This window comes from Argentina silus (genome assembly GCF_951799395.1).
Source record: "Argentina silus genome assembly, chromosome: X".
Classification (NCBI taxonomy): Eukaryota; Metazoa; Chordata; class Actinopteri; order Argentiniformes; family Argentinidae; genus Argentina; species Argentina silus.
In genome coordinates this window covers 25,943,825-25,968,873 of record NC_139653.1, presented here as the reverse complement: position 1 = coordinate 25,968,873, position 25,049 = coordinate 25,943,825, and the positions used below count along the sequence as shown (strand labels likewise).

Sequence of the window (25,049 nt, the reverse complement as noted above, 5' to 3'; positions counted from 1 at the left end):
ATCGGCCGGTTTGCCGGAGTTCTTAAACTCCAGGCTGGTGAGACCGGGCCAGAAATGCCCAAAAGAGTGATCATAATGCCGGTTTAACGGGAGTGAAGAGGGTTGGCGTTGGTAGAAGCACGGAGAGGAGGAGATTCCGAATTAAACAAAAGAGATTCTCTCCAAACAACCGAACCGAAAACTTGGCAGCTGGCCGCGGCATCATGGCTCTGTCTGTGCGGAGTTGGGTCGCAAACGAAGGAGGAAAGCACTTGGTTCTGGTTAGAATATTTATATGCTTATCTGTTGAGACAATTTACACTGCCATTACAGTGTTACTACTGCGGATTTGGTAGTGCAACATTTGTAACTGTATGTCAACTGTTACAACACTTTTAAGCAGTTTACAAAAAGAAGGCTGATGTCGACCACATTTTTTATGGTTGATGAACCGTGACAGAGGACTGACAGTTTGATGTCATTCATATCTGCTCTTATGTGTGTGTGTGTGTGTGTGTGTGTGTGTGTGTGTGTGTGTGCGTGTGCGTGTGCGTGCGTGTGCGTGCGTGTGTGTGTGTGTGCGCGCGCGCGCGCGTGTGTGTGTGTGTGTGTGTGTGTGTGTATGGTAGGTTCTATGGCTTGGAGCAAACACCTGGCTGTTCCTGAGGACGTTTCTGTTGTACTCCAGTGGGCAACAGTACCACTATCTCCATAAGATGCTTGGGGTAGGTCTGCAAGGCTTCATTTTCTTTAGTTGGAATTACCCGTAGACACTGACCTCAGTGTTGTGTATTTCCACCTAGCTTGAACTTTGGGTGGGTAAGCTGATCCTAGGTCTGTGTCAAAGATCAACCATCCCAGAGATTTCTTATCTGCAGGCCAGGGTATGAAAAGAGAGAATACCTGCACACTATTTACATGCTCCCAAAGTTTTACTGTAAGCCTATACTGTAGCTCTGTAGATGGTGAGTTGTTTGTAACTTTGGGAGCATTAAAGCATTGTGGAGGTATAAACCATTTTTCAGGGTCAGGGTTCTATGTCAGTACAGATGATGAACTGCGAATAAACCTAAGAGTTGATGATCTGGAATGCCATGCTCGGGCATGTGAGCAGCACTGTAATTGTTGTCACAAGTTGGTTTTGTGCGTGTATGTGTGTTGTTGTTGGTCGCAAGGTTTGTGCCACTAAAACAGCTCCTTGTCTGGTGAAATAACACTAATGCCAGTTAAATTATTTTTTATTATTATTATGTTGGCCTTTGCTTTGAACAGTGTTGCTCAACACTTCCACTACATTCAATGCCAGACAACAGACTATGTGGTGGAACAGTGGTGGAAGTTACATCTAAAGTGCAGTGATTTCTACACAGGCCGCTGTCATGCCTTATGTATGAAATATGTGTGAGCCCTTCATACACTCCCCATACTCTGAGAGATTGGAGAGGGGGCAAGTGTGGGCATGCTGGTTGTGAATGAATGCCTGGGTAATGTGTGTGTGTGTGGAGGGGGGGGGCGGATGTACACAACCTATGATAGTATCTTCTTTGTATTGTGGTTTTTCTGCTTCTGTATGACACAATATGTAGAGGGAGGTTTTTGAGTGTGTTTGTTTGTAAAAAAAAAAAAAAAAAAAATAGGGGGTGGTTTTAATCCTTTAGTGTTGATAGAGGAGGAGACTATCTTTTATGTTTGAGATCAATTTTCTAACCTGCATGCGTGTGTGTGTGTGTTGTCTCTGTGAATCTGTGTCTCTCTGTTCTCCCTATGTGTGTTTGTGCACCACTTTTTCTGACTCTGTGTGTCTCCGACTGTGAACGTGTGTGTCTGTGTTTGTGTGTGTTTTTTCTTCTTCAGCTAGGGCTGTGTATCAGCCGGGCATCTGCGTCAGTGCTGAACTTGAACTGCAGTCTGGTGCTGCTACCCATGTGTCGCTCTCTACTCACATACCTCAGAGGAACACACAAGGTATGGGGAGAGAGGGAAGGGGGGAGGGAGAGAGATATGGGAGTGGAGGGGGAGAGAGGGAAGGGGGGAGGGAGAGAGATATGGGAGTGGAGGGGGAGAGAGGGAAATGTATGGAAAGAGGGAGAGGACTTGGTAATAAGGGTATGTATATGGTCTGGGTCTCAATATGAGAGAGATGGGGTCAGGTTTGAAGCAGGTCAAAGGGCTTTAGTCTGACACTGTCTGTCTCTGACTACACACCCACCCACCCACACACACCGACACACCGACACACCGACACACACACACACACACACACACACACACACACACACACACACACACACACACACACACACACACACACACACACACACACACACACACACACACACACACACACACACACTCACACTCCTCCAGGTGACAAGCAGAAAGGCGCGCAGGTTGCTGGACAAGAGTAAAACCTTCCATGTGGCGTGCGGAGTGGCCATTTGTGTCTTCTCTGGTAAGTATGTGTGTGTATACACTGTTCTCTATGTGTGCATGTTTGAGTATACATTTGTATGCACATTCTTCATGGATGAGGTCTTTTAGGCTGTTAGATCAAATGTAGCAAAATTGGGATTTATGAGTGGGTGTTTTCACGGATATATGAGCACTGTGTGTGTGTGTATGTGTGTGTGTGTGTGTGTGTGTGCGTGTGCGTGTGCGTGTGCGTGTGCGTGTGCGTGTGCGTGTGTATGTGCGTGTGTTGGGGGATGGTATGGACAAATTGACCTAGGCTGGTTCTACATTCCTGGAGTACCAGCATGTGATAAATCACCAGCTGGCAGGGGTGTGTGTGTGTGTGTGTGTGTGTGTGTCTGATTCTCCTCCTATGACATCATGGGAGCTCCTCTTCCCCTCTGTCTTGCCTTTCCCCCCTCTCTCATTTTCCTCATCCATTGCTCTCCTCCTCTTCTTTTCCTCCTCTCTCTCCCCTGTACCCTCTCTTCTCCCAATTTCCTTTTCTTTCTACTATCCTTTCCCCCACCCCTTTATTTATACTCATTAAAAACTGATCAGCACTTTAAGACCCAAAACTTCAAGATAGCAGGAGTGAGTCACCCCCTTCCCATCTTTCTTCCCCACATCACCTCTAATCCACAGCCCATCCCCTCTTCCCTCCCCCAGGCCATTTCCTGGCTGTAGTTGTAATGTTCTAATTGCAGAGTTCCTAAGTTATGAGACAACCAATTACACACACAGAACAATGGAGAGAGAGGTATGAGGGAGGGAGAGAGAGAGGGAGAGAGAGAAGGGTGTGTTGTGCGACATTGATAGGACAGTGAGCAAAATAGGAAGGGAGAGGGAATGAGCCATAAGGGTAAGGAGAGAGGACTCCTTTGTCTCATAATACCCCCCCCCCCCAGCCCCACTCTCACACACACAACACACACACACACACACACACACACACACACACACACACACACACACACACACACACACGCACACATCTGTATCAGCTCTTGAGGAGCTGCATATTTATGTCATGATGTGTGTGTAAGGACGATGTTTTGCTGAGTTTATACTGAAGATAAAGAGAAGTGAATGTGTGTGTTTATGTGTTTTGTTCAGGTATATACATCTCTCTTTTTTGCTCTCTAGTTGTGCATGTCTCTGCTCACCTGGCTAACGTAGTCAACTTCAGTGTCAGATACTCAGAAGACTTTTCATCTCTCAACGTTGCCCGCTATAGGGGAGAGGTAAGTCACAAGCAAACACAAACTGTTCGGTTACATTCTGTTACAAGCACACATATACTGAAAGGGTACAATGCATGTGCTAACCTGCTCTCCTTTCTTCCTCAGGACCCCCGAGTCATCATCCTAACAACAGGTGAGTTTTTCACTGTGTGTGAGTATTTTTTTGTGTGTGTGTGTGTGTGTGTGTGTGTGTGTGTGTGTGTGAGTGTGTGTGTTTGTGTGTCTTTGTGTTTGGTATATTTTCAAATGGGTATCCAAGGTATTAGGATGGCTCTATGTCAAGTAGAAAGGAAGTAAAACACATGAAACCAAACATGCGCACACACACACACACACACACACACACACACACACACACACACACACACACACACACACACACACACACACACAATGTCTTGCCCAATTCTTGAGGGTCTAGTCCCACATAGTTTGAAACAATATTTATCATGTGATCTCATTCCTTTATTGCCATACAAATAAACAAACGTAAAGCTCAGTTTAAACTAAATTGTCCACCAGCCCTCCAACTGCTATATGACCCCTTCAGCTCTGCAAACATAATGCGGGATGAAGCTTGGGGATGTTTCTAACTTCTTAAACTCATCATACTGTGTTGTCTGTCTGTTAACTGATACATTGAACAGTATGCACATAATGTGATAGCACTGACATCGTCACCATGTTACACTGAAAATTCCTCTCTGCTCTTTGATTGGTTGATCTGCTGTAGTCCCTGGGATTACTGGCGTCCTACTGGTCCTTATCCTCTTCCTGATGTTCACAGCGTCGTCCTATTGCATACGGTAGGCTTTGCTTCTCATCATCATCTTCATCATCATCATCATCATCATATACTCCCCTCCTCTCCTCTCCTCTCCTCTCCTCTCCTCTCCTCTCCTCTCCTCTCCTCTCCTCTCCTCTCCACTTTACTCTACTCTACTCTACTCTACTCTACTCTACTCTACTCTACTCTACTCTACTCTACTCTACTCTCCTCATCTCTGTGTGTGGAGCTTTGAGGAGCTCTCTGAGATGGAGACGATAAGGAGATGTGTAAATAGTGGTCGAATGCTCAGACACAGCTCTGTCATTACTGAGGTCAGGGGGGCAGGGAGGGTCCTGATTTGTGGTGTCTTCTGTGTTGCCTGCTGTAATTTAACTCAAGATCTGAGAGATGTCCTCAGAAGCCTCAGATCTGGGAGGGAGCTTAACGGGTTGTGGTTCGTAGTTGAGGGTTTTCATGACATTTAGAGTGTGTGTGTTCAGAGTGTTTTAGGGGGGCTATGGCTTTAGTCTTGTTTGGTGTTTGTGGTGTTTATTGGGGGTTGTTGTCGCTAATGTCCCCCCTACTAGGGACCTCTGCTAGCCTGTAACTGACTCCCTCTTAGCCTGAGGAGATATCATCCAGACATCCCCTCTCTCTTTGTATGCCTGTCTTATGTATCTCTTTCTGTTTCCCTGCTGCTCTCTCTCTGACTGACTCTCTCTTTGTATGCCTGTCTTATGTATCTCTTTCTGTTTCCCTGCTGCTCTCTCTCTGACTGACTGCCCTTCTTGTAACTCTATCCCTCTCGCTCTCCATCTATTGTTCTGTATAGCCCAAACTGTATTGCCCATAGATTTGTTTTTGTGTCCTGCTCATGTGCCTATATTGTTTGTGTGTGTATTGTGTTGTTCCAGGGTGTCCAACTATGAGATCTTCTGGTACACCCACAACCTCTTCATAGTCTTCTACATCGTGCTCATGGTGCATGTGGTCGGGTAGGTGTGGGGTACAGGGGCTGATTTGAATGACATTTAGTGTGTGTGTGTGTGTGTCTGTGTGTGTCTGTGTGTGTGTGAATGTATGCGTGTTTGTGAGCACAGTGACTTAGAACCTGCCCACTCAGTCGTAACAGATTTGTACTGTCAGCATGTGAACGTCCTCCTCTTTCTCTCTCTCCTCCAATAGTGGAGCTCTGAAGTACCAGATCAACGTGGATGCCCACCCCCCTGGCTGCCTCAGTGCCAATCAGACAAGCCTAAAGTTGCAGGGGGAGGAGCTAGAACAGGGGGAACAGGCTGAGAAGAGCTGCAGAGAGGAGGCTCGGTTCCAACCCCACTACCCCCAGGTGTGTGTGTGTGTGTGTGTGTGTGTGTGTGTGTGTGTGTGTGTGTGTGTGTGTGTGTGTGTGTGTGTGTGTGTGTGTGTGTGTGTGTTTGAGGCTCTGTGGAGATGTTGGAGGGAGTTGTTCTGGTTTATTAGGGATGTAGGGGAGGATTGGCGAGTGTTAGGGAGGGGGCATACTCTTGGCACGTGAAGGCCTCTCTGTGTGCACATGCTCGTTAAGCACCAGAATCACTTCATAACCCTCCCAGGATTTGGCTCTCTGGGCTTTATTGGGGCTGTGAATAGTCAGTGGGTGTGTGCATATGTGTGGATCTGTAAAATGTGAATAATATAGTGGGTGTTTGTAACAGACCTGGTTGTGGGTGTCTGGGCCTCTGTGTCTGTACTGCGCTGAGAGGCTGTACCGCTACATCCGGAGCAGCGCCCCTGTTACCATAGTAACTGTCATCAGACACCCATGTGATGTCATCGAGGTGCGCATGCTGAAGAGGGACTTTAAAGCCCACCCAGGACAGGTGAGTGACAGGTAGAAAAACCAGGGAAACCACAGGCTCCTACAGTACAATGACAACAGTTTGTTGATGTTGTGTGGAGTGAGGTAAAGAAAGTCCACCCCCCAAAAAGTCCACTTAAACGTTTTGAATCACAACCCTGTTGTCCCCCCCCCCCCCTTACTCTCTCTCTCTCTCTCTTACACCCCCCCCCCTCTCTCTTTCAGTACATTGTGCTAAACTGTCCAAGTGTTTCATCATTTGAGAACCACCCCTTCACACTCACTGCGGTATGTGTTCCCGAATTTTTTCCTTAATTGAACAGATACGTTTTGCTGTAGTGTGTGTGTGTGTATGTGTGTGTGTGTGTGTGTGTGTGTGTGTGTGTGTGTGTGTGTGTGTGTTACTCTTTTTCCCAGTCCAGCTCTAACACAGTTCTAACTCACTTGATTCAGGAGTGTTATAGCTGTGCTGAAAAACATGTAGGGGAGACCGGGGGCAATTGTAAAATTTTTTGCAATGTTACATTTTACTAAACCTAGACCAGTCATTTTTTTTATATCAGAAACCTACATCTGTGTACTAATCATTCATAAATGTATAGGTCTCTAAAGAGGACACTTGGATCACAGTATTGATTTGAATCCAAAAAGTCTGATGTTACATTTGCCCCCATGAGCAGGGGCAATTGTAACAGTAGGCAGGGACAAATGTAACACCTTAAAAAAAACTAAAAATAAACTCACTGAACTCCAAAGAAAATGCGTAAGATGAAATAGACACACATTGATCCTCCATTAACACCTTTAAACAGCCCCTCCAGGTTTTCGTGATGTTTTTTTGTGATATCTCCTGCTAAAAATGCTTGATTTTGCTGAGGCAATTTGATATGCTTTAAAAACATTTAAATTGACAACAGTATGGTAATTGGTCAAAATTACAAGCCCTTGCAAAATATGCAAGGAATAGTTGATTTTGCATTGAATTATGTGATCACAGAATTGCAAAATCCTGTTTAATTTAGCAACAAAACACAAAATTACATCTTAACTAGACCCCATGAACAGATAGGCTACATAACAGTAGGCTAAAGCCTCTAGTTTAAAATAACGCAAATGTAGTGGTCACTCCCATCTGTGCAGTTCTCATGTGCCCAGGACTTGCCCAACACTATGTTACAATTGCCCCCAGGTAATTGTAACAATGTGTTATATTTGCCCCCAACCCTAGGAGCCATGACAAACTGTATGTGATAGCTACAGTAGCTGGCAACAATTTGCACAAATGTCAATCATGTCAATTTGTAGCCACCAGAACAGTAATCATAATGATACAAGTTAGGATTCATAGATAAACCTTCAGACAGCAGAAGAAAAATACTGTAGATCAAAAAAAGTTACATTTAAAGTTTAGACAGTACATTATCGCATTTCACACTCCACACCTGGGGAAGTGGGCAGTTGAGGCCAGGAGCCGGGGTGGAAGTGGCGATGACAAAATGGTTAAGATGTTGGTGGGCTGTGAGCCAGGGAGAGGTTGGTGTGAACGCCACTACTGACCACGTGTTGGCCCGATCCTTCTGGGAAATCAGGATTTCTTATCGTATCTTAAGTTGGACATATTCTTTGGGATTCTTTTGCGTGTTATGGATTATCGTATGTCACCCTGTGAACAATCATCGTCCGCTTGGGCTGGCCGATTGCGGAGTCTCGTCGGAGTTTGCCCTGCATCCTGGTAAGTAGCCAATATCCACCCCAGGTCACATCACATCCAACACCCAACTTCTCATGTTAATACACACATCCAGACTAGTTGCAGAACATTTAAGAAAGCCTAGCATCCCTAGACTAGACGAGAGTAGAGATACCTCTAGGCTGGTTAGTTGGTTTGGTAACACCCCTCAAAAACTGCTTTTCCCAATAAAACCTGCAGATGTTGAGATATTTGACTGAATGTTTTCATGCAGGGAGTAAACTGTGCATGTACTGAGTGAGTTTCATCTCTCTAATTGTTTCTGATTGAAGAAAAGCTGGGTGTTACAATTGACCCCTGTTACATTTGTCCCTGGTCTCTTCTACACCAACTGGGGATCCCTCAAGAATGAAGAACACAATGAGTTAAAGTGACATCAGTTTGAGAATGAAGTTCATTTCTGATTGGTTGATTGTTTCCTGGGCAGGAGCTTTAGTAGAGATGAAGAGTTTCTATAACTCTCCCATACACTCCTCAAACATGACACAATACACGCATGCTCGCACGCACACACATTATTGTGATATTATGTGGTCAAGATACATTCTTGTTTTGGCATAACCAAGTAGACCTTAGTTCGGGTAAACCCCATTTACATTCTCTTAACATGTACACACACACACACACACACACACACACACACACACACACACACACACACACACACACACACACACACACACACACACACACACACACACACACACACACACACACACACACACACTGTGCATGCCTCGACCCGGTGTTTTATGTGGGGTTGGAGGAGAGTACAGAATCACTGACAGAGAGCAGACAGACCCCTGAGGGCAGTAACACTGTCTGCCAACAGGAAGGCTGTGTGTGTGTGACTCATTGTGTGTGCTCTTGCTTGCAGTGTCCCACAGAGAAGAAAGAGACATTTGGCATCCACCTCCGAGTCGTGGGAGACTGGACTGGTGAGTACACCCACAGTCTATCACGTTCTCTCTCTTCACACAAACACACAGACACACAGACACACACACACACACACACACACACACACACACACACACACACACACACACACACACACACACACACACACACAGACACACACACACACACACACACACACACACACACACACACACACACACACACACACACAGTGGATGTGCTCAAGGGACAGTCTGTATGATCTCACAATTGGGAGAGTGGGGGTAGGGGATATCTGCTCCCCTCTTCACATCCTCTTTGGAGAAATCATTTCCAGAGGCTTCTGTGGCCAGAGGGCAAACATGGCTGCAGTGTGTGCATGTGTGTATGTGGGAGCGTGTGTGTGTGTGTGTGTGTGTGTGTGTGTGTCAGTGCGTGTCTGTGTGTATGTGCGTGTACAGTATGCGTGTGCATGTGTGTTCCGGTGCCTGCCATAACTGGAGGGCTAAAATGGTTCCCACAGTGCTCGTGCAAGAGTAGTCCCCATGACTGTCTGCTGGCGTTTTCCCTCTTTACTAGTCAGCAACAGGTTGCTCTAGATCTCTGGTCAAGCAAAGGACCAAAATCAATGACTGTAAAAGAATGGACACATTGAAGTCTGACGTCACCCGATTAATTTCAATAGTAGCAGCTCTGGTCGTTAATCTGCCAACAAATGCATACTTCCTCGTCGCCATTTTGGTCTGTCAGTCCACAGAATATGCTCAGTATTCGCTCTTTTCTAGAACAAAGCGAGAAGAACACGTAAGCCAAAGACAGCCCCTGGGCAGGTCTATGCCGACTGAGCACACTGGGTCACCAAGATGAGAACCATACAAGAACGCGTCTCAGCCCTCAGTCAGCAAGCCATGCCAGCAACAGAGCGAAACAGACACCGCACATTATTCAGCTGATATAACAAAACTCGCTGTAGAACCAAGGCTAAAGCACATCTACAGTAGATAAATTGCAGTAGGCGTGACCTTAACAACAACATCATTATTGATCGTAGGCTATTTAATTTGTTGTGACATTAAATCATTGCCCTATTGGATACCCATAGTGTAATTTATTCTGATTCTGTGCAAGTCTTTTTTTCCTGTTATTTATGAGAGGCTCCTAATCTGCCTAGCTGTTAAAATATTCCAAGTGAGTGGTTTAAATGTGGCCACGATATGTCATGTTATTTCATCAACGAAGTTGACTCAAATTGTAATGATTTAAGAAATTAATGAATACTGTTTGATGTGTACATTGATAGTCGACATGATATCATTCAAAGTAAATTAGCATCCCACAGAAAATATGGTCCAAACATCACAGATTTTTAAATAGCCAAATAGACCTTCTATAATATCTTCCATCACTAGCCACGATTGTTGATCTCAACTCCTCTCATGACAGCATCCCTCCTTCTATCAAGCCTTGTTCTGAATAATTATTTATTCATAACAACAATTATTATATAATAATAATGTATTCTTTTTCTGGTCTGAAGCTGTGATGTCTAAAAGTAAATTGCCCAAATACCACCATTTCCAAGTAAAGTAATAGCCTATTTTTGCTACAGAAGCTTAGTTATAAATCGACTGTAGCCTAATGATTTTATATTTATTTGATGAAACAATAGCTATAGGCCTATAGGTGCGCATTAGATTGAACCAATCATCAATCACGATAGAACAGTAATAGTTACATAGTTACAGCTTATACCCATATCTTCAGAGAGCCTATTGTACAGTGATGAGTGTTTGATCAATCCAATGCATCGATCGCAAGAGAACGGTAAAAAAAAAGTTGCACACATATTGTATGAAGCCTTACCCTACCTTCAGATGTGTACGGGTGATAATCCATTATCATCATGCAAAGTAATCCACAGTTTAATGGTCCAAATATACTTGATTTTGCCAATGGCCTCAAGCAAGGTCTTAAATAGCTTCCATCAGCCTTTGATTGACAAGATTATTATATCAGTCAATGTCTGCTCATAAAAACATCTCTCAGTTCTAAGCCTGGTTATGAACCTGATAATCTGCCTATCACTTTATATTCTGAAGCTGTCCAGTGCACGTCGTTAGAAATATTACATTTTTTATTTTAGTTGGACAACTCTGTTCATCATCACAAAGTTGTAATTTTCTATCATGACATGACAATCATACTTTCATCATCGCAGAATTAACATACACATATACACATATACACATATACACATACAGACACTTACAAATTCCCATCTGTCTGTATTGGGTTCACAAGTGAATCGGCCAATCTACTATCCATTCCATATCTAATTCCAACCTTCCGATTTCCATGGATCCACCTTTCACAGTATATAACCATTTTACTATTTCCCCTCGCAATACATCTCTCTATTCTACTGTGGTATTTCACGTAGGCATTAAACCTCTCCATTTGTGTAAATTCAGTCATAATTTTCCTGAAAATGTATATTTTACCTGAAGGTAAAATCATATTTCCCAATGAATGGGCCTTGTCTCTCAGATCCGCCAACAATATAGATCGCAGGTCTATCTGCACACGGATATTATGCCTTAACAACAATTCTTGGACCTAAATTCAAAAGTGAGCCACCACTGGACATTACCAAAATATGATATGATAATCTATGGATTCTATTTCCTCATAGCAGAATCTGCACAAAGCTGACTGTTCAATGCCCCATAAATTGAGCATTATTTTTTTAAGAGTTTAAATTGAATAGTATGGATTACTGTGTCAATTGTTGTTTTGTATATTACATTATAAACCCAATGTCATGGTATTGGGACATAACAAATATTTTATATGGCATATATGTCAAACCTTTTGACCTTAACTGATACACTTCACGGTTTATATTAACCATTTTAAGCCATTTGTGGTTTTCAATGTGTGGCAGACAGACTAATTAATTCCCTTCTCTTTCATTGATTCTAATTGTAACAATGTCCGGTGGTACACAGAGGCAGACGCAGTATAGTGATAAGGGACTTTCTCCCGTTTATTTTCAAAAGGGGTCCGCTGGCACGGTTCGGCTTTCCAGCCTTGTTCAAAGTCTTTCCTTTGGTCCTTTGGTCCTGTGCTCGGCTCGGCTCGGCTCTCCTCTGCTCTCGCCGCCTGCTTCTCCAGCTTAGCTCCCTTACTGAAATGGCAGAAGCACACCCATCTTAAACATTCGCCGGCGAGACTTAATTCGCAGCAGGTGTGCAACAAAAGTCTCGCCGACACAACCCCGGCCACGGTCCTGTAGCTCCCTCTACAGGCCGAACGCTGCATGTCCCCCCACATACCCCCACCGCCCGACACAGGCCGGGGACCCGACGGCCGACGACCTACTCCCCCCCCCCTGCCCGGGAGAGGAAGTCTGCCACGACCATCTGCGCCCCCGGTCTGTGCACGACGGAAAAGTTGAAGGGCTGCAACGCGAGGTACCACCGGGTGATCCTCGCGTTTACATCCTTCATGCGGTGGAGCCACTGGAGGGGGGCATGGTCGGAGTAGAGGGTGAAGGCGCGACCCAGCAGGTAGTAGCGGAGGGTGCCGACCGCCCACTTGATGGCCAGGCACTCCTTCTCCACGGTGCTGTACCGGCCCTCCCTCTCCGACAGCTTACGGCTCAGGTTCAGCACCGGCCGGTCGGCCCCCTCCACGCGCTGGGTCAGCACTGCTCCCAGCCCTCTATCCGACGCGTCCGTCTGTAGGGAGAAAGGGAGGTTAAAATCAGGCGCATACAGGACCGTTTCTCCACAAAGAGCCCCCTTAAGGGCCTCGAACGACCCCTGGCACTGGCCCGACCATTGGACCGGATCCGGGGCCCCCTTCCGGGTGAGGTCCGTCAAGGGACTGGCCAGCTCTGAAAACCCAGGTACGAACTGGCGGTAATATCCCGCCAGCCCCAGGAAGGCCCTCACCTCCTTCTTTGTCTTGGGCCGGGGAGAGGCGGCGATGGCCGCAGTCTTTTCAATCTGCGGTCGCACCTCCCCCCGTCCCAAGTGGTACCCCAGATACCGGATCTCCCTCCGCCCGATCACGCACTTTTTCGGGTTGGCCGTTAGCCCCGCCTGCCTCAGGGACCGCAGAACAGCAGCCACCCTCCGCACATGCTGCGGCCAGGTGTCACTGTGGACGACAATGTCGTCTAGGTAGGCCGCAGCATAGGCGGCGTGCGGCCGCAGAATACGGTCCATGAGGCGCTGAAAAGTGGCTGGGGCTCCGAACAACCCGAAAGGGAGCACGGTGAACTGGAATAACCCGAGCGGAGTGGAGAATGCCGTTTTCTCCCGGGACACCGGCGAGAGTGGAATCTGCCAGTATCCCTTCGTGCAATCCAATGTCGTGAAGTACCTGGCCGTACCAAGCCGGTCCAAGAGCTCGTCGACCCGGGGCATCGGATATGCATCGAACTTGGAGACCGCATTAACCCGTCTATAATCCACACAGAACCGTATAGTCCCATCTGGCTTGTTGACAAGCACGATGGGGCTACACCAATCACTGCGGGACTCCTCGACCACACCCAGCTCCAGCATGGCTTCCAACTCCCGGCACACAACGTCTCGTTTGTGCACCGGCAACCTATAGGGACGCGTGCGCACCGTTAAACCCGGCTGCGTTTCTATATGGTGGTCGATGAGCGTAGTCCGACCGGGCAGGGGAGAGAACACGTCGGCGAACTTAAGCTGCAAATCTGCAACGTCCGCGGCCTGGCTAGCAGAGAGATGGTTATCAATATCGACCGGAGTGCTAGCTTTCGATTTTGGGACTTCCGGACCGAACTCCTCTCTCTCTGGAACTATCGTAGCCAGAGCAACAGTGACCACGTCGTTCCATTTTTTTAGGAGATTGACGTGATACACCTGCAAGCTATCCCCCCGGTCCGAGCGTATAACCTCATAATCCACGTCCCCCATGCGACGTGTGACCACAAACGGCCCTTGCCACTTCGCGAGTAATTTCGTGCTGGAGGTGGGTAACAGTACGAGCACCTTGTCTCCCGGTGTAAACTCTCGTAGGGTAGCCCCCCTGTCATACAGGCGTTTCTGACGCTCCTGGGCTTGCAGCAAATGCTCACGTGAGATAGCCCCTAGGGCGTGGAGCTTTGTGCGCAAGTCGAGGACGTACTGGATCTCATTCTTACTGTCGCTAGACCCTTCCTCCCAATTTTCTTTAAACAGGTCTAGGACACCCCGGGGCTTACGCCCGTAGAGTAATTCAAACGGGGAAAACCCGGTGGAAGCTTGGGGAATTTCCCGCACCGCAAACAACAGGGGATCTAGCCATTTATGCCAATTCCGACTATCCTCGTGGACAAACTTCCGGATCATTGACTTCAAGGTCCGATTGAACCGCTCACAAAGGCCGTCCGTGGCCGGGTGGTAAACACTGGTTCGAATCGCCTTGATGTTCAGCAAGCCATACAGTTCCTTGAGGGTGCGTGACATAAAATTAGTGCCCTGATCGGTGAGAATCTCTTTCGGGATTCCCACGCGGGAGATGACTTGAAACAATGCTTGCGCTACACTCCTGGCAGAGATATTGCGCAGAGGTATTGCCTCGGGGTATCGGGTGGCGTAATCTATCAAGACCAACACAAATCGATAACCCTGTGTGCTCCGCTCAAATGGCCCGATAATATCCATCGCAATGCGGTCGAATGGGTTCTCGACCAATGGGGGATTTACTAACTGACATTCCCGACAGGATGCGCACCACCTACGCACCTCTGCCCGAATCCCCGGCCAATAAAATCGAGCCATTATACGGTGCAGTGTTTTGTCATACCCTAGATGGCCCGCCATGGGGTTGAAATGAGCCGCCTGGAAGACCATTTCGCGGCGGCTGCGGGGAACCAGCAACTGGGTTACTTCCTCCTGACTATGTGAGTCACGACTTACTCGATATAACCTGTCGCTGATAATCGCGAAATAGGGGTGGGCGCGCACTGTGTCTGGCCGTATCAAAGTACCATCAATTGCTATCACTTGGTCAAAGGCTGATCTGAGGGTCTCATCACGAGACTGCTCGAGGGGGAAGTCGCCTAGCAGCGGATAGTTCGGCGAGGAAGTCTCGGGGTGAGGCGCCCCCGCCGGCTCCGGCTCCCCGGCAGTGTCGCGAGGCGCCGCCTCGGCACAGAGCACATTACACGCCACACACCTCCCTAGCTGTCGTGCACGCATCCCGGTAGCCCTCTTTACCGCTTGAGGAAACCCCTCCCAATCCACACCTAGAATCAGGGGATGCGTGAGGCGTGGGCTAACCGCCGCCTGTACCCTATGGTTTTTCCCCTCAAAATGAATTTCGATAGCGACCAGCGGATATTCGTGAATGTCCCCATGCACACACCTCACCCGCACCCTCGATGCCTTCAACAGTGCCCCCGGCCGAACCAGGCGCTCCTGGATCATGGACTGCATACAGCCCGAATCCAAGAACGCCTGGTGCGTATCACGTTGTATCCTTACCGGAATACGATACGCCGCTCCTGGTCCGGGGGGAGGGCCCGGTATGTCGCCGATGCGGACGACCTGCCCCACGTCCATCGCCCGACACTCGGCCTGCACGTGGCCCGGCCGTCCGCACCGCCAACACACCCCCCCTGTCGCTCGAGGTTCTCTCTGCGGGGCCGGGGCTGGTTCCGGATCGGCGCGCTCCTGCCATCTCGTTCTCGGGGCGGGCGCCGGCCTCCCTCCTTCTGCTCCCCCGGCTCCTCCTGGGCGTTGGCCCCCCCCCCCCCCCCTTGCCGCGGGGCCGGGGTTGGTCGTTGTGGCCCTCGCGGTGGGAGGGAGAGATGGTCCTCCGCCAGACCCACGGCGGTCTTTAGGTCCTGGGGGCGGTGGTACTGGACCCAGGCGGCGGTGCGGGCCGGGAGCCCCGCGAGGAACTGCTCCAATACCACCCGGTTCCCGACCTCCACCGCCGAGTTGTTCTCGGGGTCCAGCCACCGCCATGCGCTGTCCCCCAGCCGCTGGGCGAAGGCGAAGGGCCGGCACCCCTCCTCCATGGTCATGGCCCGGAACCGGCGTCGGTGTTCCTCCGGTGTCAGGCCCAGGCGGTCCCGAATCGCCCGGGCCAGGGACTGGTAATCCCGTTGGGCGGCCGCCGGCAAACTGTGGGCCGCGAGCTGCGCCTCCCCTGACAGGAGGGGCAGCAGATGGTAGGCCCACTCTCGGTCCGGCCACCCCGAGATCCTCGCCGTCCCCTCGAACACCGCGAGGAACGCCTCTGGGTCGTCCAGGTCCCCCATCTTCTGCAGCTGGACCTTGGGGGGACCTGGTGCCGCTCCGGTCCCCGGCGCCGGCCCGCCGGCCCCGCCCGCGAGCCTCGCCGCCGTCAGCTCCTTTAGGGTCGCCTGCTGGGTCTGCTGCAGGGTTGTCTGTTGCTCGAGAACGAGCGTTATCCTCGCAATTGCCGCTGTTAGCGCGTCCATCTAGCCTTTCTGTGTCCCAGGTTGGGCGCCAATGTAACAATGTCCGGTGGTACACAGAGGCAGACGCAGTATAGTGATAAGGGACTTTCTCCCGTTTATTTTCAAAAGGGGTCCGCTGGCACGGTTCGGCTTTCCAGCCTCGTTCAAAGTCTTTCCTTTGGTCCTTTGGTCCTTTGGTCCTGTGCTCGGCTCGGCTCGGCTCGGCTCGGCTCGGCTCGGCTCGGCTCTCCTCTGCTCTCGCCGCCTGCTTCTCCAGCTTAGCTCCCTTACTGAAATGGCAGAAGCACACCCATCTTAAACATTCGCCGGCGAGACTTAATTCGCAGCAGGTGTGCAACAAAAGTCTCGCCGACACAACCCCGGCCACGGTCCTGTAGCTCCCTCTACAGGCCGAACGCTGCATGTCCCCCCCACACTAATATAATGTACTGTAGCCTACTAGTTGCAGCTGTCTCTATCAGTTTTCCACATTGCTCACATATTCTCTGCGCTTACCCTGGCTGGCGTAGGCGCTTTCATATGACGTCAGCGCTTTATAGAATCTGGGTTATAAAAAACAATACGATGGCCAAGGCATGAATTTGTATATTTAAGTATACAAATATTATATATTTAAAGTAATTGTAGAACATGAAACTCACACTGTAATCAACCTCAACTAGAAGTGAGAACTACAATGGTACCACAAGTGGTCCTTTGTGGCTCAGTTGGTAGAGCATGGCGCTAACAACGCTTAGGTTGTGAGTTTGATTCCTGCTGGGACCATATATACTGAAAAAAAACCCTCCTTAAAAGATACTGGTTGGATAGGAATGGCATAATTGTTGGCACTTACCTCGTTAGGTATGCATTCACATAAAAGGATGTCTTATTGTTATCTGAAATCTATCCCAACGATAGACTTCGTGATTTAACATTTCCACTCTTTTAAAAGTTTTCGTTGAAGTGGGAACATGAACTAGAATTATTTTTTCATGACAATTTAACAGATCTGACGAAGAGCATCATGTTCTTCTCTTTGACAAATTTGCAACAACACACACACAACGTTATTTAATCAAGCTTTGTGTTTTTGACCCCACTGTGTTTGTGTTGGCTCTGTAGTGTTTCCGTTTTTTTCCATGATATCATGGAGGAAGGATACAGTGGCTTCAGTAAGTATTCACCCCATTTTTCCACATTTTGTTGTGTTACAACCTGACTTTAAAATAGATTTAAAAAAAAAAATTCGTCACTGATCTATACAAAATATCCTATAATGTCAAAGTGGAAATTTATTTTAAAGTCAGGTTGTAACAAAATGTGGAAAAAGTCCAGGGGGGTGAATACTTAGTGAAGGCACTGTACATAAGATACTGCCTAAACACAACCTCAAATGAACCAATAAACACAACCACAAATGAACCAATAAACACAACCACAAATGAACCAATAAACACAACCTCAAATGAACCAATAAACGCAACCACAACCATCGCCTCAAACACTCTCATTGGTGTTCAACATATTGTTCCTTCGTGCAGCAATTTTGTCTTATCTACAACACTTTTTTTCTTGCTTGTGATACTCACCAAACATATTTAGGTTATCTCTGTAGCAGTAGACTGAATAGTATTAATGTATTAAATATGTGTGGTTTGTAACTTAATTGTCATTACCTTTTGTTTTCTATTATTTGGTTTTTATATTTTCATAGCATTCACTCATAGCATTTCAATTATTAAGTCTACAGTATGTATTTGCATTTACAACTTACTCTGAATTAACATATCGTAACCTTCCCACCCAAGTCACAAAATACCCCTCTCCCTTTACTCCTGATAAAAGGGTCTTTCTCTCTCTCATTATTTTTCTGTTTCTCTCTATTCCCTCTCTCAACTCTATCCTCCCCTCCTCAGAGCATTTCGCAGAGCTGTTGGAGCCGGGGGCAGAGTCAGAGATCCTTCCCATGGTGCAACAGAGAAGATACCCAAAGTAGGTCTGAGTGTTTGTGTGCGTGGCCTGGTGCATGTCTGACTATATAGCATAGGACTATAAGAGCAAGCTAGCTCAAACACAAAATCTCAATGGCCAACACTGCTGATGTGTGTGTGTGTGTGTGTGTGTGTGTGTGTGTGCGTGTGTGTGTGCGCGCGTGAGCGTGTGTGTTGTATTGTCTCTTTTACCTCAGTGAAGTGGCTGACATGATTTCCCACGAAGGGTCAGAATCACAGAGGTGAAAGGTCATGATCTCTTGACCTCTGGCCTTACGCCCTTCCTGGGATGTGCGTGTGTGTGCGTGAGTGTGTGGATGTGTGGGTGTATGTGAGTATCACTGCGACAATGAGTGTTTATGTCTGTGTGTGAGAAGTTGTGTGTGTGAGAAATTGTGTGTGTGTGTGTGTGTGTATGTGTGTGTGTGTGTGTGTGTGTGTGTGTAATGAAGAGGCTCATTGGTTCTTTGTGTCTGGTCTATTCTGGCGCCAGGAGTCTGCAGTGTGTGACAGCGCCACCACATGGACAAACCATCACCTCTCAAAAGGAGGCTCTGGGCTGTTGCTTGAGATACATTTTGAACCCCAGATCACAAGCAGTAAAATGAAACATCATGGAATGGCATGTCTTTGGATTGTGTGTGTGTGTGTGTGTGTGTGTGTGTGTGTGTGTGTGTGTGTGTGTGTGTGTGTGTGTGTGTGTGTGTGCGTGCGTGTATGTGTGTGTGTGTGTGTGTGTGTGTGTGTGTGTGTGTGTGTGTGTGTGTGTATGTGTGTGTGTGTGTGTGTGTGTGTGTGTATGTGTGTGTGTGTATGTGTGTGTGTATTTACACCAGCTGGTGATCACATTACCACAATTCTATTTTCTCCTAGCCAGGTGTTGACATGGAACTCCCTGGACTATTCCTTTAGATGCATAACTCTTAACCTATCCAAAGATTCCATATATAAAGTAATTGCATCTCATACAGAATTTCAAATTAATTTCTGACATTTGGTTGACCCCACACACTGTGTTCACAACTGTTTTTGAAGAGGTTCCAGTACTGGTCATCACTGGTGGTGTGTGTGTATGTGTGGTGTGTGTGTGTGTGTGTGTGTGTGTATGTGTGGTGTGTGTGTGTGTGTGTGTGTGTGTGTGTGTGTGTGTGTGTGTGTGTGTGTGTGTGTGTGTGTGTGAGATCCGGAGTGAAATGTTTGAACAGCTGGTGATGCTGGTTGTTTATTGGGATATCCACTCCAGATCTCTGTGGGATATGAGATGCAAAATGTAGAATGCTCCACAGGATGTAGTGTGATTATTTGCTGATGTATTTTTGACCCAGAGGAAGTCATGTGTGTGTGTGTGTGTGTGTGTGTGTGTGTGTGTGTGTGTGTGTGTGTGTGTGTGTGTGTGTGTGTGTGTGTGAGTGTGTATGTGCGTGCATGCATCCATCCACGACTTAGATTAGGATTCATTATTTATTGGTAATGATTTGATATGATGTAATGAGTTGGGGGTATATCTGTGTGTATTTGTATTTTCTAGTTTATCACCGTCCAACATTATTGGTGGACATGTCAGTCCTTTGTTCCTTTCTCCTCATTGGTTGGTTTGTGTGACTGTCCCTCCCCCTGTGTGTTTGTGTACTGTAGGTTGTACGTGGATGGTCCATTTGGCAGTCCATCAGAGGAGGTGTTTAACTACGAGGTCAGTCTATGTGTGGCAGGTGGAATCGGAGTCACGCCATTCGCCTGCATGCTGCACACCCTGCTGTGAGTGGCTGTCTGACCTGTCTGTCTTCAGAGGGAGGGGAATGGTTGTTGCCTTGCAGGTTGATTATCTTCTACTGTATGTGTGAGTAGTTTGGTATGGGCTTAAGGCCCAAGCACTCACACTATACTGTTTCTCTCAGTGATGGCTGGAGGCGTTTCAGGCTGAGAAGGTTATACTTTGTGTGGGTGTGCCGAGAGGTGCAGTCCTTCTACTGGTTTGCTGAGCTGCTGTGTGCCCTGCACCACAAGGTGAGCCCTGGGGTTGGGCCTCTGCCACCCTCTACTGGTCTTGCTCGGTAGAGGTGTTATTGGAGTTTTATCGCCACCTAGTGTTGTTCAATGTCTCTCACATCTCTGGGCTCCAATTTGCTTCTGTTAAAGAGCCCTGTGCACCACTAAAACCATGTACATAGACGTTTTGGTAATTTGGTGTCACTGCACAGTGCATCTGCCACGACGAACACACACTTTGCGCGTAGGTGGAGCAGTAAATGGGAGTGTTTAGATGGTTGGCAAGACGAGAGGGACAATTATCCGTTCCATGTTCAATAATTACCAAAATAGACACTTATTTGATAATAATGGTTCAGATCATAGCAGTTGTTGGGGATAATCCCTCATACCACCAGTACATCCTCTACAAAATATAAGTAGGCCTAGTGTATATTGTCACATTATGTAATTCTGTACGCTGTATTCCCTAAAACATCAAATGACCAATGTTGCATACATTGTTCAAGAGAGTTCTGAAAGTTCCATAACAGTAACAAAGGAGCTCACAGAATATTGGCTTAAATCAACATTCCTCCATGTTAACCAGGTGACAGTTTTTGGAGTTACGAAAAGCTTAATAGTTTGAAAAGTGTAATAAGTATCAGAAAGCTTTTATCAGGGTTGATAATTTGGACTTTTTGGTACATTTTACAGTTGAATTAGATTAGATTAGATTAGATTCAACTTTATTGTCATTGTGCAGAGTACAAGTACAGAGACAATGAAATGCAGTTAGCGTCTAACCAGAAGTGCAAAAAAAGCAGAAAAGTGCAATGTGAACAATATATACAGGTAGTGCAGTATATGAGCAGTATAAGTAGTGCAGTATAAGCAGTATATGTATTAACAGTAACATTATAAGCAGAATAAATATAGAATGCAGTATGAACAGTATAAGCAGTATATGAGCTGTATAAGTAGTGCAGTATAAGCAGTATATGTATTAACAGTAACATAAGCAGAGTAAATAAGCAGAATAATTATGGAATGCAGTATGAACAGTATAAACAGATATGTACAGATATGTGCAGTGTATTAACAGTAGCATAATAAGATTAGTAAAAAATGAGGGTATGTGCGTTATGAACAGTATAGACAGATATGTACAGAAGAGCAGTAGTATATAGTATAAGAGCAGTGTGTATAAGTGAAGATACAGTATGTACAGTTTATAGGAGTAGTACAATTGTCGGGGGGGGGGGGGGGGGTGTGTAGGGGTTGGTTGGTAGGTTGTCACCTAGGTGCAGAGTTGGAGTTCAGTAGGGTGACAGCCGCAGGGAAGAAGCTTCCTCTGAACCTGCTGGTTCGGGTACGGAGAGACCTGTAGCGCTTCCCGGAGGGGAGTGGGGTGAACAGTCTGTGGTTGGGGTGAGAACTGTCCTTGACGATGCTGTGTGCCTTAGGCAAGCATTGCTTGCCCTGGACAGCCTCAATGGAGGGGAGTGAGGAACCGGTGATGCGTTGGGCAGTTTTCACCACCCTCTGCAGTGCTTTCCGGTCAGAGGCAGAGCAGTTGCCATACCATACTGTGACACAGTTGGTGAGGATGCTCTCGATGGTGCAGCAGTAGAAGTTCACCAGGATCTGAGGAGACAGATGGACCTTCTTTAGTCTCCTCAGGAAGAAGAGACACTGGTGAGCCTTCTTGATCAGGGAAGAGGTGTTGAGGGTCCAGGAAAGATCCTCAGAGATGTGGACACCCAGAAACTTGAAGCTGGTGACTCGCTCCACCTCAGTCCCGTTGATGAGGATGGGGGTGTGTGTGCCAGGTTTTGACTTCCTGAAGTCCACAATGAGCTCTTTGGTCTTCCTGGTGTTGAGAGCCAGGTTGTTGTCGGTGCACCACACTGTTAGGTGCTGGACCTCCTCCCTGTAGGCCGTCTCGTTGTTGTTGCTGATCCAATCACCAATCACCGTTTGTCGTCTGCAAACTTAACAATGGTGTTTGAGCCATGTACAGGTGTGCAGTCGTAGGTGAAGAGGGAGTAAAGGAGGGGGCTCAGCACACAGCCTTGTGGAACGCCGGTGTTCAGGGTGAGGGTTGAGGAGGTGTGGTTATCTAGCCTAACAGACTGCGGCCTGTTGGTTAGGAAGTCCAGAATCCAGTTGCAGAGGGAGGGGTTGATGCCCAGTTGACTGAGTTTGGAGATCAGTTTGGAGGGGATGATGGTGTTGAATGCTGAACTGAAGTCAATGAACAGCATTCTCACATAGGTGTTGCTATTGTCAAGGTGGGACAGGGCGGAGAATTGGTGTAGATAGCCTAAAATGTGTTCAAAATGTCATATTTTCGTTCCTATAGACCTCCATGTTAAAAAGTGCACTTTCAAGTTTATATAGTTTAAAAAGTTCAATAGGTATCAAAACCAAAAGTCATATCAATCTGAGTTAGACCTCTCTGCACATTGTAAAGTTGGATTGGTGTGAAGAGCTTAAAAGTTGTAGGAGTAGCGCTGAGAAAAAATCCAGAAGAAACTTTGTGGGCTTGCTGAAAAATGGTTTGAAAGTTATTTTAGTAGCGGATAAAGTTAAAGATAATTTTATTGGTTTGGTTGGATGGATGAATGGGTGGTTGGCTGATTTGTTGGTTGGTTGGATGGATGAATTGATAGATGATAGATCGTTAGATAGATAGATGAGAGAAGGTTAGATGAAAGGTTAGATAGATAGATAGATAGATAGATAGATAGATAGATAACCACTTAAAACCTAGTGCTGCACAGCACTCTTTAGTAGAAGCAAATTGGGGTCCTCAATGTGCTGATGTGACTGGATGTATGCTTACAGATGGATGGTATATCTGCTGGTTAGCTACCCTGAACTCAAATCAGTGCTACCTCTTTGACAATGAGGATGTAGAAGTCTGTTCTCAGGCAACTTACTTCTGGTCAAATTAAGGTAATAGTGCATTGTCTGTACTGTATAGCTTCACTCTTTTCCCCTCTATAGTTGTGGCAGGAGAATAGACCAGACTATCTGAATCTGCATCTCTTCCTCAGCCAGACAGATGGACTGCAGGTAGGACACACAGCCTCACTCTCTCACTCACTCACTCACTCATTCGCTCATTCGCTCACTTGCTCATTGGATTACTCACTCGCTCACTCACTCACTCACTCTACCCTCTCTCATTCTCTCTCTCTCTTTTGTCACACCCACCTTGCCATGTTATTTTTCTGGCAGGGTGGAAAAGGATTGTGAAAGGAGCAAGAGCATATGAAAGGAGTGAAAGAGAGCACGTGAACAGACGTTTCTCTCCTCTTGTGTTTGTTAAACAGTGTGTGTGTGTTAGACTGTGTGTGTGTGTGTGTGTGCATGCGCGTGCGCGTGCGTGGTCATGTGATCGTATGCGTGTGTGCATGTGTATGTGTGTGTGTGTGTGCGTGTGTGTGTGTGTGTGTGTGTGTGTGTGTGTGTGTGTGTGTGTGTGTACTCTACTATACAATCGATCATTGGGTCATGATCTTTGAGAATCAATGGCTAAATATCATTAATTTAAATTACCATTGAACAGCAGACCAAATCCCAGATTGTGATTTCAAGGTGAGTTCGGAAATATTTGAATGTATAATATATTTATTTCCTGTTTCCAGAGCATCTCTGAGGAGAAGTACCGCCCCCTCAGCTCTCGGCTCTTGATTGGACGGCCGAGATGGAAGCTGCTGCTTGATGAGATTGGGAAGACCAATAAGCAGTGAGTAGTCAAAAGTGTCTTCCTCTCCTCATCTCCTGTCGTTCATCAGCACAGATCTGTTAATGGACTGTTCTTGTGTATGTGTGTGAGTGCGTGTGTGTGTGTGGATGGGTGCATGTGCATGTGTGTATGCTTATGTTGTTATTCTGTGTGTGTTATCAGTAAGCGAGTGGGTGTATTCTGCTGTGGACCTAAAGGAATCTCCAGGACACTGCACAGACTGTGTAACTCAGACCGCAACTCTGGAACCACCTTTGAGTTCAACAAAGAATCTTTTAGCTGAGACCAGCCCTACTTCTCTCCAGCATTGCTGAAGCCCTCCCCTTCAGACTCTCAGAGAAAAGCCTGACCTCAGATGAGCCAACCAACCCAGGGAGTAGCTCCCTAACTCTCCTCTCATCTGAAGATCAATCCCATGCGTAGTTTCACCTCCACGTCCTCTGTTCTCTCCTGAACACCAGACTCTATCTGGGACAGATATGTGAAATGAATTGGTAGCTGTTGGAGTGGTAGTAGGGGAGTAAAGATCAGAGCTGGTGAGTCTACTGTAGAGTAGAGGGTGGAAGCCAGGGCTGAGGAGTTGGACACTCCTAATCCCACTCCTGGCCCTCAGGATGGGGACGCTGACTCATCTTGGTCCCCAACGAGATTCTTCTGAGCTCTGTAGAGACAGGACACTAGAATCTCACAGACATTTAGAAGTACTTATATGAGGGGGGGGGGGGGGGGGGGGTGTACAGAGGGATATTCTATACCAAACCCATTCTTCTTCTTCTTCTTCTTCTTCTTCTTCTTCTTCAATTGTTTCAAGTTAAACAAAAAAAAAACACAACACTACTACTCCTGGTGCCAGTATTTTAGTTTAGTGATGGTATTGTTTTGTATTTCAATTATTTATATTGTTTATTGTTTAAAGTTATTTGCGTATTATTTTATAATAGTATTTCTGCAGG

General features: G+C 46.9%; 1 protein-coding gene across 1 annotated transcript; it reads left to right on the top strand.

Moving 5' to 3' along the window:
* The first annotated feature begins 44 nt into the window (after positions 1-44).
* Positions 45-24,822, top strand: nox4 (NADPH oxidase 4). Its single transcript, XM_083695328.1, has 18 exons — positions 45-260; positions 609-704; positions 1,834-1,944; positions 2,347-2,431; positions 3,577-3,674; positions 3,780-3,807; positions 4,408-4,480; positions 5,358-5,438; positions 5,629-5,788; positions 6,138-6,302; positions 6,506-6,568; positions 8,908-8,968; positions 18,300-18,375; positions 20,010-20,129; positions 20,270-20,378; positions 23,352-23,420; positions 23,996-24,096; positions 24,259-24,822. Exons 1-18 carry the CDS (start codon positions 204-206, stop codon positions 24,377-24,379), a joined length of 1,674 nt encoding a protein of 557 aa, XP_083551454.1. The 5' UTR covers positions 45-203; the 3' UTR covers positions 24,380-24,822.
* The last annotated feature ends 227 nt before the right edge of the window (positions 24,823-25,049 follow it).